At 34.7% G+C, this 16841-nt stretch overlaps 3 protein-coding genes across 16 annotated transcripts in view; 1 reads left to right on the forward strand and 2 right to left on the reverse strand.

The window, feature by feature from the left end:
* The window catches only part of LOC106175372 (calcium uptake protein 3, mitochondrial), a 69757-nt gene extending 61713 nt beyond the window's left edge, over nt 1-8044 (forward strand). For all 13 annotated transcript variants that reach the window (XM_087009688.1, XM_087009687.1, XM_087009690.1 and 10 more), the window contains 3 exons: nt 1177-1285; nt 5869-6026; nt 6419-8044. In XM_087009688.1, coding sequence (XP_086865814.1) covers nt 1177-1285; nt 5869-6026; nt 6419-6490 — 339 coding nt within the window. In that variant the 3' untranslated portion in view covers nt 6491-8044. The remainder of the gene's footprint in view (nt 1-1176; nt 1286-5868; nt 6027-6418) is intronic.
* Nucleotides 8045-8049: 5 nt separating this feature from the next.
* Nucleotides 8050-13696, reverse strand: LOC106175366 (COMM domain-containing protein 6). 2 transcript variants are annotated; one of them, XM_013557309.3, is made up of 9 exons: nt 12341-13696; nt 11670-11728; nt 11377-11442; nt 11143-11219; nt 10795-10906; nt 10376-10429; nt 10127-10153; nt 9178-9330; nt 8050-8740 (listed from the first exon to the last, which is right to left on the reverse strand). In XM_013557309.3, exons 1-9 carry the CDS (start codon nt 12507-12509, stop codon nt 8690-8692), a joined length of 768 nt encoding a protein of 255 aa, XP_013412763.2. In that variant the 5' UTR covers nt 12510-13696; the 3' UTR covers nt 8050-8689. The 2 variants fall into 2 exon arrangements, with proteins under 2 accessions (XP_013412763.2, XP_013412764.2); XM_013557310.3 differs by lacking the exon at nt 10127-10153 and having other exon boundaries at nt 12341-13457.
* A 165-nt stretch (nt 13697-13861) lies between these two features.
* Nucleotides 13862-16266, reverse strand: LOC106175367 (serum amyloid A-3 protein). Its single transcript, XM_013557311.2, has 3 exons — nt 16110-16266; nt 14883-15184; nt 13862-14517 (listed from the first exon to the last, which is right to left on the reverse strand). Exons 2-3 carry the CDS (start codon nt 15008-15010, stop codon nt 14352-14354), a joined length of 294 nt encoding a protein of 97 aa, XP_013412765.2. The 5' UTR covers nt 15011-15184; nt 16110-16266; the 3' UTR covers nt 13862-14351.
* Between the last annotated feature and the right edge of the window lie 575 nt (nt 16267-16841).

The following is a 16841-nucleotide window of genomic DNA, read 5'->3' on the forward strand; positions in this document are numbered from 1 at the left end:
GATAAAGCTGTGGTTGTTCAGACAGCTTTTATTTATGATGTTGACTCATAAATGTGATTGTAATATATAAAAGCTTTAGTTAGTTTTGTATAGTGTAAGTGATGTAAAGTGAAGAAGATGTGATTGTACCAATAGCCATTTGCTTCTTGATTGTCAGAAAATGTCAATGAAGTGTTTCTGATTACAGAATTTTTCTCCAAAATAACATATTTGCTGTATTTAAGCATTTGTGTTAACAGATTATTTAAACTCATACCTGTTTTGTTACTAAGATTATAATTAATTGTTAATAGTACTATATTTTATAATTAAGATAGCATGATTAATGATAATTGCAGAAATAATTTAAGAATCTATCAAAAATAGTGAATGATTGAGCGCCACACTTTGCATTTCAGTTTCTTTAACTCAATTGTGTTATGTATTTTTTATAAAAAAAAAAAAAAAGACATTCTTAAAATAATGATTTAACATGGCAAGTTTAGTTATTAGGAAACAGACTTATGGACAGTGTCTTGTTTTTAGAAAAATCATGATGTGAAAAATGTCTCATAATTTACTGGAATCCTAGTTTTTTTGTGCTATAGTTTTGGTTGTAGTATCTATACCTGCACGATACTCCCTTAACTGTCACACACGTCTGCATGGTAGAGAAAACTATTTTCTACAGAGAAAGCTATGTTTTTTTTTTTTTTTTTTTTTGCTTGAGATAAAATGTCACATACTCCTGCATGAGAATTGTTTTGATCTTCAGTAAAAGATAATCAGGATAATATTATGGGAATACATACATACACAAACACGCATGCACGCACGCACGTACAATTGAAAGAGACATGCAGAGAGAAATTAATACACAAAATAATTGTAAAAAGACCCAACTGTATTCACTTATGTAGATATTCAGTTGCTAGGAGCTTATTGTCTTTACATTTATGATGTCCATTTATGATGTCATACAGCACAGTGCTTGTTCTTCCTTTTGTAGATACAGTCATTGATAATCAATGATGTTACACAAGGTGTCTTGGTCATTCAAGCCTTGCAGATATCCAGAGAATTGTGAAGTAGTACATTGGTTCTGACACTTCTGCTTCTCTTTTGTGACATACTCATGAAATTAGGCTTTGTCACACAAACTGTAGGCTGATCCAAATAATACTTTTTTTATTTCAGGGCATAGTCTTCAAAGACTTCCGTGACTTTTTCCAATTTTTAAACCACTTGGACGATTTCTCCATGGCAATGAAGCTTTACACTGTAGCCAACCAGCCAGTCTCTCAAGGTATTTGGTTGTGAATTTTTTCTTGACTTAAGGGACATAATTATTAACACATATTTCTATTAATTCTGAATTAGGTTGTACAAAGATATCAATATACCTTTTTGATTGAATAATTGTTCAAACTTAATTTTTAATTGGTGGCCCATTTAGTAGCTGTAGTTTGTTTTGATGAATATATTGACTCTGTAAATTGTATTGTATTGACAACAGTGACATTGGCTGCTCTGAGGTATATTCTGTATGATAAATTCTGAATAAATATGAAAAAAAAATGCCAGATGTGTGTACGTGATTGCATGCATGTCTGGGTATACATCATACAAGATACATGAATACTGTAGTGTAGATAACATATCTACATGTAGATATTGTAAATTTTCATCAGTGGTCTGTATATAGTGCTATTATTCCTTAATATAATATGTATTCAAAATAATGTGTTTTATAAGGGCATGGGGAGAGGGTTCATAGTGGATGTAACCTATTTTTGAATAAGAGAGTATAACAATTTGCTACCCTATGTGTTAATTATGTTTTCTATAGTTTCAAGTTATTTATAGTTACTGTGGGATGAGCCATGTGCACCTTTCTGAAAGATAATTTAATTGATGTAAAATGGTTTCATGAATGGTAATAAAATTTTAGTCTTAAAAATTAAACACTGATATCCAAAGTAAAATTTATTAAAAATATGAATGATTAAATAGTGACATAAAAAAAGAAAAACACAAAAATAAATAAGCAAATGCCTAAATAAAAAGATAAATAAATAATGATGACAAAGGCAGAGGATAGGTAGTTGTTGGTGGCAGATGTTGGCATGGTTGTACCTCACTCTGTGTCAGCTGTGTACTGGCTTTATTATTTATACTTGGAACTGAAAATTATTATCTATTGTGTTTTATATATATGCTCATGTCATCCATATTTTGCTCAGTATTCTGGAATTAAAAAAAGCTTTTCATAAGTTACAAGGTCATCTTAAGGTCATCTTATCCATATCTTCTCAACATATAGATGACCTAGGATAAAAAAATACCACTCAGTCATGTGATATGAAAAAGTTCAAGTGAAGGACAACAGTTTCTTCATCATTAATACATGTCTCACTAGTCGCTTACCTCAAGTTAAAAACTATGAACTGTCTGTATACAAGGGTTGTGTAACATTAGTCATGTACACAGCATTACCTGCCTTCAGCTAACCTAGAAATTAGATATGATAACAGCTGGTTGTTGTCATATCACAACAAGTAACAGGTGTGATACAGTATTATTTTTTCTGTTTACTTTGATAAAGTGAGGCTAATGCAAAACAGGTGGTCATTACTCATGAGGATGAGTCGACTTTGAGAATATCCTCACAATGAAAGAAACAGGTGCCAAGGGAAGAGATTTCATGATTTATGATGATCTATAAATCTTGTCGATTTATTATGGTTTGATTTATGATCTTATGGTATAAACACAAGAAAAGAAACATTGCTAATGTTTAAATTATTTACGTATTGCAGGCAAAATGTCCTGTGATGATGTTACTGATGTTTCCATTAAACTGTATGGACTGTTAGTGTGGAATATATATATTCTGATTCCTTGGCTTTGTCCCAATTATTATCACAGCCATAATAGATAAGTGCCAAAAATGATAAAGGCCAGTTTACAATAAAAACCTAAAATTGTCACTATTTTCTGGTATTCACTACTTTGATACAGCAATTATTAGATTATGTAATTTTAGATTAGATATACCAAGTCCCCCTGTGTTATGACATGTTTGTTTACATATTATATACATGCTTCATTCTTGATACACCTGTTCAGTGAGTTGTGCCACATGGCAATGTCAGCGCTGTTCATATCTTGGGTCAGGTGCACCAAAATAAACAGGTAGCCTTCCCAGGCATTGGATCATAACATGCAAGGAGATTGAGGTCTTCTAAGCCAGATCAGGCCACTTTGCCTTAGCTCAAGTACCACCCAACAACACATACAGGGAAACTAGACTTCTAGGTGCCTTTTAGATAAGCATTTTTTTTTTTATCACGTTAGAAGGGTAAAATTGAAACTGGGTTGCAGCTCTTTATCAGAGGGCAATACCTGGGACCTGATATCCTACATGGAACTCTATTAATGTTGCTGCTATATGGAGAAGTGCATCACTGGTGCTGCAGTTTGGTGAAATCCCAGGTGTGCCTCCATATATCAGGCAGACTTTGTAACGATAGCATTGAGAACTGACTCACTTTTAACAGGAACTGATATGGACTATCATTTCATTGAAGTGGGACACAGGTTTAACAAGAAACACTCATTAAAATTATTTTTTAAGAACTTTATCGTTTGAATTGGATAATAACGTACTGCAATCAGTATGCCTCAAGAGACTTTATATAATACGGATGGAATCAGTCAATGCTCTGAATTCACAGTGATTATGCAGTGTGGAAATCAAGTCGGCAATATTCAGCCTGATTTTATGGACAAGCCCAAGTTACTGTCATCATTTAATACCAGCTTGAAAGAGGAGGAAGATGAACAGCCAAGTCAGCCCACTGGACTAGCCACTGACCATCTTGGCAGTATTTACATAGTGGACAGTCAGCATCAAACTCTGAAGAAGTTCGCCACAGATGGACGTCCCTTGTCGTCAATCAAATTGCAGAATCCGTGGGGTGTGACTGTCCTTAAGAACGGCAGCATATGTGTCACAGATCTTGATGCTCAGTGTGTGAAAGTGATACGTCCACAAGGTCAACACATGACTACAATTGGACAGGGTTATCTAGGGGAACCTAGGGGAGTTGCAGAGAATGAAAGTGGAGAACTACTGGTGTCTGATACCAAACCCCAGCGCATTCTGGTTTTCAAGCCTCACACTGTGGACTGTTTTGGTATGAATACTAGTAATGCCACCTGCACATACAGCCTAAGGAAATTCCTCCCAGTGAGAAGCTGTCCATGGGGCATAGCAGTGAATCCCATAAACAACAACATTGTAGTATCGAATAACAGTGGACATTGTGTACATGTACTGTCACCTAAGGGAGAGGAATTTTTTCAGCATGGCACCACAGGACAGAACAGTAGTGACCCTGGTCAGTGTACCAGCAGCCATCCGAGTGGAGTTTGCGTGGACAGATTTGGCCATATCTTCATGACTGACTGTGAAAAAGATGCTGTGGTCATCTTATGTCCAGATGGACAGTCCACACTGGGTTATGTATCAGTGAAGTGTCCAGTTGCTGTGACAGTCAGCCACGTTGGTCACTTGCTTGTAGCGAGACAGAATGGTTGGATTGATATTTACCAGTACTTAAAATGATCATTAATGTGATAAAAGAGATCGATATAGATAACTTTTTTCTTTCTTGCTTAATGATATGATCAGCATCTTGTAATTTTTGTAAATCATAGCCATTTCTTTTAGATTTATTTTTTCAAATAACTTCTTACCATTGAAATTGATAATGGTAGAATTATTGTTGGAATTATTACAACAAGGTTTATATACTATACCAAAAGCAGGATATCTGCATTTATCATTTTGTCGTTGGATTATCTTTCAAAATGAATACAGTGCTTTTTAAAAATGAAAAAGAACTTTGAAGTTAAAATCAGATGGCATCAAAACTGAGATTTTGTAAAACTTGAATTAATTGTGATCAACTTTTGTGTTCTTTATTTTGTTTACTGCTTAAATAAAGACTTTCATTAATGTAAGTGAAGTGGTTATTTGAATTATTAAATGTCATCCTGTCTGTTAAGTTTCTGAAATACAAACATCCACAAGAAAACGGTATTTTTCAGTCCTTGGGATAGTGTATGCTATTTGTATGTGGACTGAAAAAATACTGTGAACATTGAAATAATTAATTAAGGCATTATTGTTTCCTGCCAAACCTTCAACCATTTATCGCGCACTGTTTAAGAAAAAAATTTATAGGGCTATAGCTGAGCACACTTATCATCTGACACCCAAAAAAATTATCAGTGCACACACCAATAAATTAAATATTTACACATTTGGCAATCGGCCATGGATTGTGTAGATTTTCAAATCCAAAGGGTTGCTTCATTTCTCCCCAACCTCCTTAAGATACTCTTCAGGGCTCTTGCAACATCTTGCTGTTTTTTTGGTCAATTTTTTATTAGCTGATGCCTCTCCTGTATAAAAGTCTCAGACCAATAAAAAAAATAATGTAAGTCTGCTTTGCAAGAGAGCTGTGTTATATGCTTACCATGTAGGTAGGAATTATCAACTGGGTTTTGTCACCCAAATGTTTGCTATTTGCTACATGCAAAAGTTTCAATTGATCGCCGCTTGCAATTGCAATGTCTACCCCCTACCTTCTTAAAGCCTCTGAAATCCCACATTGGCCATGTGTACAATCATTGTTTTCAGGTCTATTTTTTGTGAAGGTTGTACCAGGGTATAATCGGGAAAGATAAAGGAATGTTTCTGCCCCATTTTCCCAGAATTGCTTCACCTTGCTGTGTATGTTTGTGTATGCATGAGACCAAAACCACCCCTCTCCCTTGTCATATCCCAGCATCTCAACTGAGTCATCTGATATTTTCCAGAGTTGTTCCACAGGGCAGTGACGGTGTGCACAGGACTCAAACTAAACCCCCATGTAATAGACACAGTGTTTCAGCTGTTTGATATAGATGGTGATGGCCAACTAAGTCATCAGGAATTCATCTCTATCATGAAGAGTAGACTACACCGTGGATTCAGGGTAAGAGTTCTAGCCAAAGGGTTTTTCTTTCAAAAAAAAAAAAAAAAAAAAAAGGATGTTTTGGAGAAAAAAGAAACTGTTGTAGTTATCTTATGCACTGCTGTTAGTCTTTTATTGATTCATGAGGGTTTATATATATCAGTTGTTTTATGAAACTTATATGAAAAAAAACATTTCATAGAAGTGTATTTGCTATCATTTATTTTCATATTTAACTGATTTTTACTTGTTTTAACTTGAAAAAGAACCCTTGTCACCATCGCCCCTCAGATGTAAAACCCGTGATTACCACTTTGCTGATTACTATGATGTTTACTGTTATAGCTTATTTATGTGACCATAGCTACATTCTTTTGGGAACTATGATTTATGTATCATGTTGGTTATTTCAGTCACACCTGGTGAAGATGAACAGATGGGATTCCTTTAAGGCCTGTCTCAAGGAGGAAATGAAAACAAAATAGTCCAAGGACTGGAATGTCATCTCTAGATTTGTCATGATTTAAGCTTATTTTATCATTAAAAATACATTAAAAGACCTGCAATTGGCTGATGCCAGGACCTAGGAGAAAGGGGGGGGGGGGCACTTATATATTCATTATCCATAAAAGCAGCCTTTATACTTCTTGACCCAGTTGGTCCTTTTTTTCTGCCGAGTTTAATAATGATTTACATGTGCAATTATTGTACAGTGTTACGGGTTGACTTAGTAGGTTAGATTAGTGTATGTACAGAAAATACTGGTAAAATACCTGTATTTGTAGTTGCAGTGGACTTGAGTCAAATGTAATGTTATTTTAATAATGCAGTTAAAGACAATTTTTGTTTACGAAACTCATCCATGGTTAACAAGGGGAAGAATTTTCATTACTGTTTACAAGTCCAGTCATTATTCATCCACCCTGCCAATGTTGCAGTTCACAAAGTGTAGATCTGTCCTCTGTGATGAGAATAGTTTAAGGGTATGATGGAAATACTGAAAGGAATGTGTAACTTAATCAAAAATATTTCTCTTATAACTACAGATCTGCTTCTGGAAAGCAATGGAGTTGATTGTTGAAGGAATAAGAGGCTTACATAGAGTTGCCAATCCAAAGCTATACCAATTTGTTTGTTATTGTTGTTATTATGTAAATAGACATGATTAGTCAGGCAATGTACATTATGTGTGATTTATAATTCAGTGTTGGTTGTTGTACGCAGTATATATGAACATGTTCACATGGATAGACTGCGGGTTACTTGACTTAGTGCATAACAGTCTTTCTTCATTTGCGAACACTTGCTCCGCTTCTCAACATGAATAAGCAGTTTTTCTGTAGGTTTTCAGTGGTGAATACTAAAAATGGTGTAAACAATTGAAGTTGGTAGTTTACATACCTGTATACCAGTATCTATGATTGGTGTCAAAGTTTTAATGTTTATAGGTATAATTGAAGAATAATGTTATGTGCTGTGCATGTCAAGTAAGTTAAATTATTGATATTATGCATCGTATGTTTGTGGTAGGGATCTTTTTTTGCCTGCTATAAGGACATACTGGGGATCCCTCTGTAACTCAACCTTTATTATTTTATTTACTTTTGTAATGTGTGCGAATTCACAGTTATTTCCCATTAAGCATGTGTTTCTCATTGATCTAGTGCTGTATACTACAACTGGTATTATCCATTTAATTCGTTTGTGCTTAAATGCTTCTTTTTGGCCTGAATGTCCATGATAGACAATTAAAACATCTATTTTTTTTTTTTCAGTTAAGAAACTGATATTGAAAGAGCATTAAAATCCATTACTTAACCATCTTTGAAGTTTGTATTTGCAAACATTTTATTGAGTATATATATTTTGTCAGACTTGGGAAGTAATGGTTTTGAAGAATTTGCTGTCTAGTTATAGGAAAGACACAAGCACATCAAAAGTGTAATTATATTTATTGTTGCCAGATCACATATGTAAGCTTATGGCTTCAAATGAATTCAGAATGTTTTTCAGAATAAATTTAAATGAATAACGGGAGACCAGAAATGTTTGTTTCACTTTATTACCTCTGCATAATCAATTATACAGGATTTGTGCATATATTATTAAAGAAAACTCATGGAAATGATAAACAGCAAGAGACTGCTTGATTTTATAGGTATCATTTAGACTGCATGCTCTTTCAAAATTGGTACGATTGCCCCCTTCACACCGAAATAAATATCCAAAATAAATAATATTTGACCATGCTATAAGAAAATACAAATAACTATGTGTTTGTTGAGAAAGACTTGATTCGATAATGTATCCTGAATGTTTGATTTTTAAAAATTACCTCTGTGTCAACAACATTTTTGATCTCAAAATCCATTTGCCCCACTTCTGCTTCAAGGCAATTTGAAGTGAATTAACAATGACCACTATGGGAAGTATAGGTTCCCTGGCCTCTGCAAGAGGCAATGCAGTTCACTTTGATTCACTATTCAGATCACATTACACCAATGTCCCCAATGGGTCTACATTGAAAAGATTTAAGAAATGAAACCAAGCTTACAACTCAATCCTGATGGCATGTCTTCTTGTCCTGCGTGAACAAATCCTTCCCATTTTGCAGACTTGCAGAATCTACATCCACATTTTTCCTGAGAGAAGTCCAGAGATGTCACTGTGTATCGTTTTCTTTTTCAAACACTTTCTAGCACTGCAGCCATTTCTTTGATTTGTTTAGAAAAATTCTGAACAAGAAAAATGGTTAATCATTAAATTGGATCTAAAATCTGACAAAAAAGTATTAAAATCAAAATCCTAGAAACTGTGAAATTCCATTGTTAGGTACATAATAATAAAAGCATTTTATTGTTGGCCCCCTTATATGACTCAAATATGCCATGTTTGAAACATTCTACCTTAAAAAAAAAAAAAAAAAAAAAAAAAAAACTCAGCAGGCACTGGAAGTTAAAATTAAAAAAATATCAATACAACAGGTTTGAAACCAATGTTTTGAATGAATGAATAATAAAGGTGAACTTGACTTCGTGCATGAATGAAATGTATGGAAAGCAAGATCAGATTTTGTTACAAGTATTTCACATCAATCGTTAACCCCCTGAAGAATCTAAAGCAGGGCACTGTACACAACTTGTGGTAAATATTACTTTTTAAAAATGCTTACCTGAAATTGTATAACGGTCATTTCAAATGAGCGTGTAGTCACATTACCAGATGGGTCAGCTACTTTAAGTAGGACAGTTACAAATGGCGTGTTCAAGTTCCTACAGCCATCTGAACTCATGGCAACTCCTAGCTTCCATTGAAAATCTATTAACTAAAACAAGAACAACAGAAAAGGTTGTACTGCTAGTAACCTGTTTGACAAAATTTAACAATTTATAAATTTTACTGTAAAGGATATTTTCTATAAATCCTTTTTTTTCTTCAAATAGTTTTGTATATAAAAAAGCACTGATATAGCTATACATTTTTACATATTTAATTTGAATGCTTTTCATCTATTTATTAATTTTTTTTTTTTTTTTTTGCAATATCATTTTTAAAAAAATTTAACACCATTTACAGGATATACGGCGGATATACCATCTTTTAAAAATATCTCAACTTTGCACATGGATTTGTTTGTAATCATCTGTGGCAATGACATTATGAAAACATTTTCCTACAATTGGACAATAAAAAATTAATATGCCTATGACCTTTGTTAAAAATTTACTGAAGATCCAAAGCAGTAATTTGTCAAACTAGAAAAATTACTTAATTTGATTTGTCTAATCAAAATATTCAACAGTTCTTTTAAATTTTGTAAGTAATTCAGCTCATAAGATAAAAAGATAATTAAGCAATCACATACAAAAAGATCATCAAACACAATAATGTAAAGGTGTTCACCAGATGTACTCTGATCAATTTATAAATGAGAATTTTAGATGAAATTTCAGCAGTGATTAAAGGAGAATTATTAAGCCTTGGAGTAACATGTTTTACACCACATTCAAAGGTATCATTCTTCTCTCTTATTGTTGCGATGGGTACATGTGCATGCAATGAAGGTGTAAATAAATAATCCAAATATAAAATTAAAAAGAAGTCTTTGTTCATCCACCCACCTCTGAATATGAGACAGCTTTACTCAACTGAAATGCATAACTTTGATGAACGACTTTCACCTTTTTGGAAGACATGATCAAACACACACACTTTCAATACAATATTTTACAAAAGCATCTGCTAAATGCATCCTTTTTTTTCTTTTAAAATGACAGTTTCAACAAACTAACAGTAAAAAGACTTGGCAAACACTGTAAATATTGAACATTTGTATCAATGTCATGTACAAATAGCTTGGAATTACATACCTGTCCAACATTTATTAGCTGGTTAGCTTGGTCCACAGCAAACAGCAGTTTACCCTGAAGTTGAGGATAAAAAAGTCCATAGAAAAGGTTCATGTGTCTGTTACAGATTCTTGATATGTAAAGATGCACATATTTTGTGATGAGGCAATGGATATGAATGGCATACACACTTAGTGAGGAAATACCTGTACATGTAAACTCTGATAGAGACAAAGATAAAAATATTCTATTCATTGTTGAGATAGATCCTGAGTTGATACAGTTAACAGGAATGTAGCGATGAACACTGACATAATTCGTTTAAGAAAAAAAAAAGCGTATCATAAATATACAAAACAGAAATACTAAAATATCACAAAGTGTGTGTGTGTGTGTCCCAAACCTTCCTAGTGTGTAGCAGATAGAATTAAAATTTTAACCTGCTGGTTCCATATATGTTTTAACGTTGCCTGTGCACTCTCACTGAAGGCCGAGCTGCTTTGTAGCTGTGATGTTAACTCTGCTGTACTGTACTTCAATCTGGCAGCAGTTCTTCATGTAAGAGAAAAGAGATAATTTAAAATTGCGTTTGGTGATCTCAACAACAGCAATTGTATTGTAAGTTCCTCAATTCAACAAAGAGATAAAGCAAGAATATATAGTACTACGTAACAATAGGCATGATTTAGTAAGAAATTTAGCCTTGTATTGGTATCCATAGTTACTAAAGTAAAACAAAACAGAAAGATTCTCATTGAAATATACTGTATTTTCTAGCAATCATTTACCTAAATAAATAGGTAAGTGCATTCACGGAACTTTGTATGGCTTTTTCAGTGAGTGCTTCATTTTCAACCAATGACTTCTGAAAAAAACAAACCAAAATGTTATTCACCAGCTTTACATGACAAGAGGCCTTGAGAGAAATTTTAAATGCTGTATCAAAGTCATAGAAGTTTTTTTTTTCAGCTTGATTTATGCCATAAAAGCAGTAATAACTTTAAAAAAGTAAACATACTTACATTGTGTAGTGCTTTTACATTAATACTGCCAATTTTATACTGTAAGAACTGCATGACTTCATGGCACTAAATAAAAAGTTACAGGTCAAATTTCAGGAATTTCAACATTTCAAAAATATGATTTTAGAACACAAAAATTCACTGAAATGTTACTTCAACTTTTAAGTATAGTACTTTGTCTTTCGATATCTTATAAGTGAAAGTTCGCCTTGTGACTGTCTAACTTTACCCAAAATAGTTTTTTTCTTAAATATTGAGTTTTTAAAAAGATCTATATAATTGTTGACACTTACCATTTCTGCCAGTACATCTTGTGGCAGTTTATTGATTATTTCCACTGCTCCATAGAAGCCTTAACAGGAATTAAAAGAATGCAATATTAGAATCACATGAGGCAAATATTGTTATAGTAGGGTTTGATACTTAATTGGGGCATATATGGTCTTACTATTAATTTAATGCACTGTCTGATAAAAATTAACGTAAATTAATGTTTGTTTGTTTTTTCGTAACAAAATTAATGAATGGAATATTTTCGTTACTGGTGATACTGTAAAGGTACATTTATATGTTATGATGGTGTGACTTGTTAACTTAGCTCATGAGTCAATTAAATGAAAATAACGTCTCAGTAATTGTATTCTACCAAGATATCAATAAAATGAACCTGCGCGGTGTATCCGGTATTGTTGATGGGAGAAGCTGTTATTGTAACTTGTGTCTTACCACTACTGTTAGTGGTGTCCGCGTATATATTAAATACCAATACAAGTTATAGTACTAGTACAGTACTACTACTGGACCGGTAGTAGGCGCGGGTACATGCGAATTCTGCCTTAAATAGGAAAAAATACCCTCCTCGACGTCATAACCAACTAGGAAACATTCTAATAAAACCCAAAACTAATGTGTTTAGACAGTGCTTGATCCTGAACAGCATAGGCTAATCGTTGCACATTATTACCTTGAGGAGCCTGGTGAAGTATTGAGGCCGACATTTTGTAGCACTGAAAGTCATGTGACGGTGTAAAACAAGTCACGTGACAATACCAAGGTGGCACGCGCACTGACATGAAGAAACAGCAAGGAACAGCAGTCCTACACGTAAATGAGGTAGCGTTCGTGATGTACATAACCACGGGTTGAAAAAAAAACTTATTTAATTAGCCAGTAAATTTCCAAGCTAATTTTTGTGAAGAGACACTTGTAAATCAAAGATACCACATTATTAGTTTTGTAAAAACATTGAAGAGTTGACTTCTTTATAAATATAACGGTGATGTTTTACTTTTAAAAGCTATCAACGAAGGTGCAAATTAGAAAACCAAATCAAGCTTAGAATAAATAAATAAATTTAAAAAATAACACCTCAGGGCTAATCAGGCGAGCACGGTACAGTGGCAGGTAAAGAAAACGCTTAAATAACTGCATGGTCTTTACACTGCTGTCAGCCCCTTGTCATATCATTAAGTGAAGAAGTTTTGGGAGACCGGGGTTTAGTTGGACCCAGGGGTAATTGGCTCCTCGTCAATTTATGAAAAAGTTCCCACGAAGTAAAAAGTTTAATCACATAATCTTGTAAATTGACTATATCCGACAATGCCACGAAAACGTCAGTTATAAAAAATTACTTCATCGGTGAGTCCGAAAAAAGTTTTCTGAAATTAACTTTGTTGGCGAAATTTCAAAATCTATTTAGTTGAAGCTATTAACATCAGGCTGCATGGGCCAAAGCTCAATAAAAATGATGGGACTGAGTTACCCAACCTCTGTCTTCCACTATTTAGGGAGGGGTGGGGCACCTGACTAGACAGCACACTTGAGGGGTGGCAGGTTATAATACCTATCACAGCCCTTATTTCCCTGATGAAGTCTGTCTGTCAGCAGACGAAATATTGGCTGGTAAATTTCATTGAATTTTCAATAGCTATTCACAAAAGGCACTCTACTGGTCATAACTTTTTCTCTGTTATTTGCATTCTTTTACAGACCAGAGTGACACTTTGTCTTCCCCTCGTTTTTTTTCTCCATCCCCAAATATCCCGCATTTGATGTTTTTTTTTTTTCAATGTACATATCAGAAATAAGAATTAAATAATGGTTGCATCAAAAACAGATATGATGGCTTCAATGAGAAAGAAAATATTATTGTTTAACAACAAAAAATGTATATACAACAAATAAGCGTATACGACCCGAAGCTTATAATAGTCCGGATTGGATGTAAGTTGTCAGAGGTAAGGGCGGTTAATTTCTGTTCTTCGCAAATAATGCTCCATGCCAGCAATTTGGAATTCCTGGACATGTAATGCCATTTGGTTCACTTTGTGATTTTTTCTGTGGACTTTTGTTTAACCTTTCTTTGGAGTCCTAAATCTGCGATTTTGTTTTATGTGATTGAAAAAGATGGGACTATATCTGGCATCGCATTTACAGCACAATACCCATAACCTGCCTCTTGAAACCAATTACAAGAAACAACAAGTTGAAGAGAAAACAGTATTTTATTGATATAGCTTGTCCGCAAAGCTCAGCAAAAATGCAATTCAATCTCTATACAAAAGAATCGAAGCTGAATGATAGTTTATATGAGTACACTATCTCTTGCAAAATTGGTCAAGACAATTGTTTCATAACTGCGTGATCATGCATCTGTGTTTTTTTTTTTTTTTTTTTTTTTTTTTTTTTTGCAGTATGTTGGTGTGAAGAAACTGAGGGTCCATGTAACAGAGAGTCCACCCTCCATTTAATTATATAACAGTTAGGGTTAGCCTGACGCGAGTGGGTCAAAATCTAGGGCGAGGCTTGCCTGTGCAAATTAATGGGGACCGGACTCTCTGTCATGGGGACTCTCTGTCACGTCACACCGGTGTGGAACGAATTGGAGTCCTAAGAATGGAAGTCCAGGGTCCCATATGATTAGCACAGGTTAAAGGCTTAGACGTGGTATTGGGGTTACAGTCTGCGGATTTTTTTTACCACAAACGTCGTGGAAGACTGCACTCCTGACGCGTATTTCTAGTACCAAGAATATATCTCTGAACGCAGTTTCCCCCTGCTCTGCCGTAGTCGTTTGCCACCCTATCCTCGGCACTATCTGAGCCGTGAGATCCACCACTCTGCGCCCATTCCCTGGCCTCACTGAGTAGGATTGAAAAAAAAAATACGACTGTTATGACAAAACACGATTATGGTTGTATGCTGTAGAAATCACACAACTGAATTCTTAGATAAACCCATTTCAATATACAATAACAATTTATACCTATATATCAAAACAAAGCAACGCTATTTTCCTTCAGAATGATTGCAATATGATAGCAGTAGTTTTTTAAAAAACGTTTTAAACAGACCAATATGGATTTCATTTACAATATCTAGATGAAAAATATCAAAGGTTTTAAGTAGAGGCAAGGAGTTATAACTCCTTGGTAGAGGTAATTATTTCCGGCTTTGGAAGTTTTCATATCTGTGCAAGAGACAGAAATATGGAACTGCAACCTTACCTGATAGCCTTTGCCGTAAGTTTACCACAATAACCTAAACGTCCAGCCTCATAGTTGCCTCTGCAGTGGAAATATTTGTCGCAGTTTTGCCAGTTTGCTCGCCTCATGTCATAGTAAGCCCTTAGCATCCGACCCGCAGCTGCCCCAGCAGTGGCGGCACAATACGCTGGCACAGCTTAGATTGCACGGTTTATCCATCGTGGTAAACCCCGCTTCACTCTGGACGCAGCGACATCGCTGTCAACCGCAGTGCTGAGGTGGAACAATACGGCGAGGAATATCCCAAAAACGAAGACTGTTGTCTGAAATAAACATCATAGACCATGCTCATTCATCGATGTATGGTAGTTTGTAATGCATTTCGCTTTAAGTTAGAAAAGAGGGAGCACACCTAATGTTTTTTAAGATACTGAGATAAAATTAATTTATGATAAAATTGAATTAGAGAAGTGTAAAATGTGTGTTTGTGTGTGTGCGTGTGTGTGTGTGAGAGGGGGGGGGGTGAAATAACATTGCAACACATGTACTGCTTACAATCACCTTTATCATTTATAATTTGTTGCATAATAACGGGGTTAAACGAATGATTGAATGTTTTTTGTCATCCGGTTTAATTAGAACCTAGAATCTAGGACCATAAATATCTTGCATCCCAGCTAAAATACAGCTCTTTTCAATACCACTTAAGTTACAGCATTGACATAGAATATTGAAACTGTATTGAACAGTTTCATGGTCATGTTTACACTCCCCTCCATCTGGGCCCCGTAACTCGAAAGCATCGCGCATTGCGACCGAGCGCAAGCGTCTCGATTCCATAACTCGCCCATACTCGCCCCATATAATAATACATTGTAGCCTCTATTTGATGCTTTCGAGTTACGGAGCCCTGAAGTGTTATTTTAATGGATAATAGGCTAAACGAGGATCCATTACATGATTCTCGATCAAAACGTGCAAAATCAAATTTTAAAAAGCTCTCTAAAAACGACTTATAAATTAGGATCAGCATTTCGCTATTGATACACAAGATATCTTGAAGGTTTCATTTCCCTGGTAAACGCTTCTTTCCATAAATGGACACTACCCATTTTAGACAACCGCTCAAACCCCAACTTTGCGACTTCGCTATGCGGTGCAACGAAGCAAAATGAAAAACATGGATTTCATGGGTTGTAGTCATTTTGGTTGAACATTCGCGGATTTGGACTATAGTATGTACAATACCTTTTTCATCTTCCAACACCTAGCTTCTATATATGCAGTCACTCTGAAGGTCGAAGTGGACTGGCTTCACTGGTGCAGGACCTGTAAGCGAAAACCAAGTTAACAAAGGCTTATAGATATCCCCTTATATACATTTTTCTGAAAGGGATCGGTCGTCCTAGATTAGGATATGATAACAACAAAAAAAAAATGGTCCAGGATCTAATGATGTAGCGAGACATCTGTAACAACCTATGCGTCATTTTTTTTCTGCAGCCTCACTGGAGGAGAAAACATCTTATAATTTTACAGTGTAACGACAGATAAAAAGTGTCGTTGTCATTATATTATAGATATGATTTGAAGAAAATTAAAGCTAGAGGACATTTTGTGGTTTCGAAGTATTGATAGTGTTCTGACAAATTAAGTTGGCATTAAAGAAATTATGCCTTGTGGAAAAAACAATTAAGTGAAATATGGTTCTTCTAAGAAAAACGTTTGTGGTTTCTGCTGAAATTAAAGTGACATTTATGAGGAAAGTCATTTCGCATGGGGTGGTTTGTTTATAGTCCTTGAAGTTATTACATTTCTGAAAAACATCCGCTTTCAGCAGAACTTTAAACTTTTAATAGTTTGTTCCTTGAAATTGGTATAGAACTGTCCTCGAAAACGGAGCCTTGAACTTTTACTTGCTTGTTGACTTCCTTGTTTGGAGCAGCTGTCATTTTGTCTAATTGCTAATTTAGAGTTGAA

Source organism: Lingula anatina, chromosome 3 (assembly GCF_051362555.1).
Source record: "Lingula anatina isolate TDL-2025a chromosome 3, LinAna3.0, whole genome shotgun sequence".
Classification (NCBI taxonomy): Eukaryota; Metazoa; Brachiopoda; class Lingulata; order Lingulida; family Lingulidae; genus Lingula; species Lingula anatina.

Bases quoted from the DNA above. Each gene is read 5' to 3' on its own strand.
- LOC106175367 (XM_013557311.2), bottom strand. From the start codon at position 15,010: ATGCTAAGGGCTTACTATGACATGAGGCGAGCAAACTGGCAAAACTGC. The intron at 14,518-14,882 runs GTAAGGTTGCAG...AATCCTACTCAG, and splicing joins CTTACGGCAAAGGCTATCAG to TGAGGCCAGGGAATGGGCGC.
- LOC106175366 (XM_013557309.3), bottom strand. From the start codon at position 12,509: ATGTACATCACGAACGCTACCTCATTTACGTGTAGGACTGCTGTTCCT. The intron at 10,907-11,142 runs GTAAATGATTGC...TCTTACATGAAG, and splicing joins GCACTTACCTATTTATTTAG to AACTGCTGCCAGATTGAAGT. The intron at 10,430-10,794 runs GTTAAAATTTTA...CCTCAACTTCAG, and splicing joins AACATATATGGAACCAGCAG to GGTAAACTGCTGTTTGCTGT.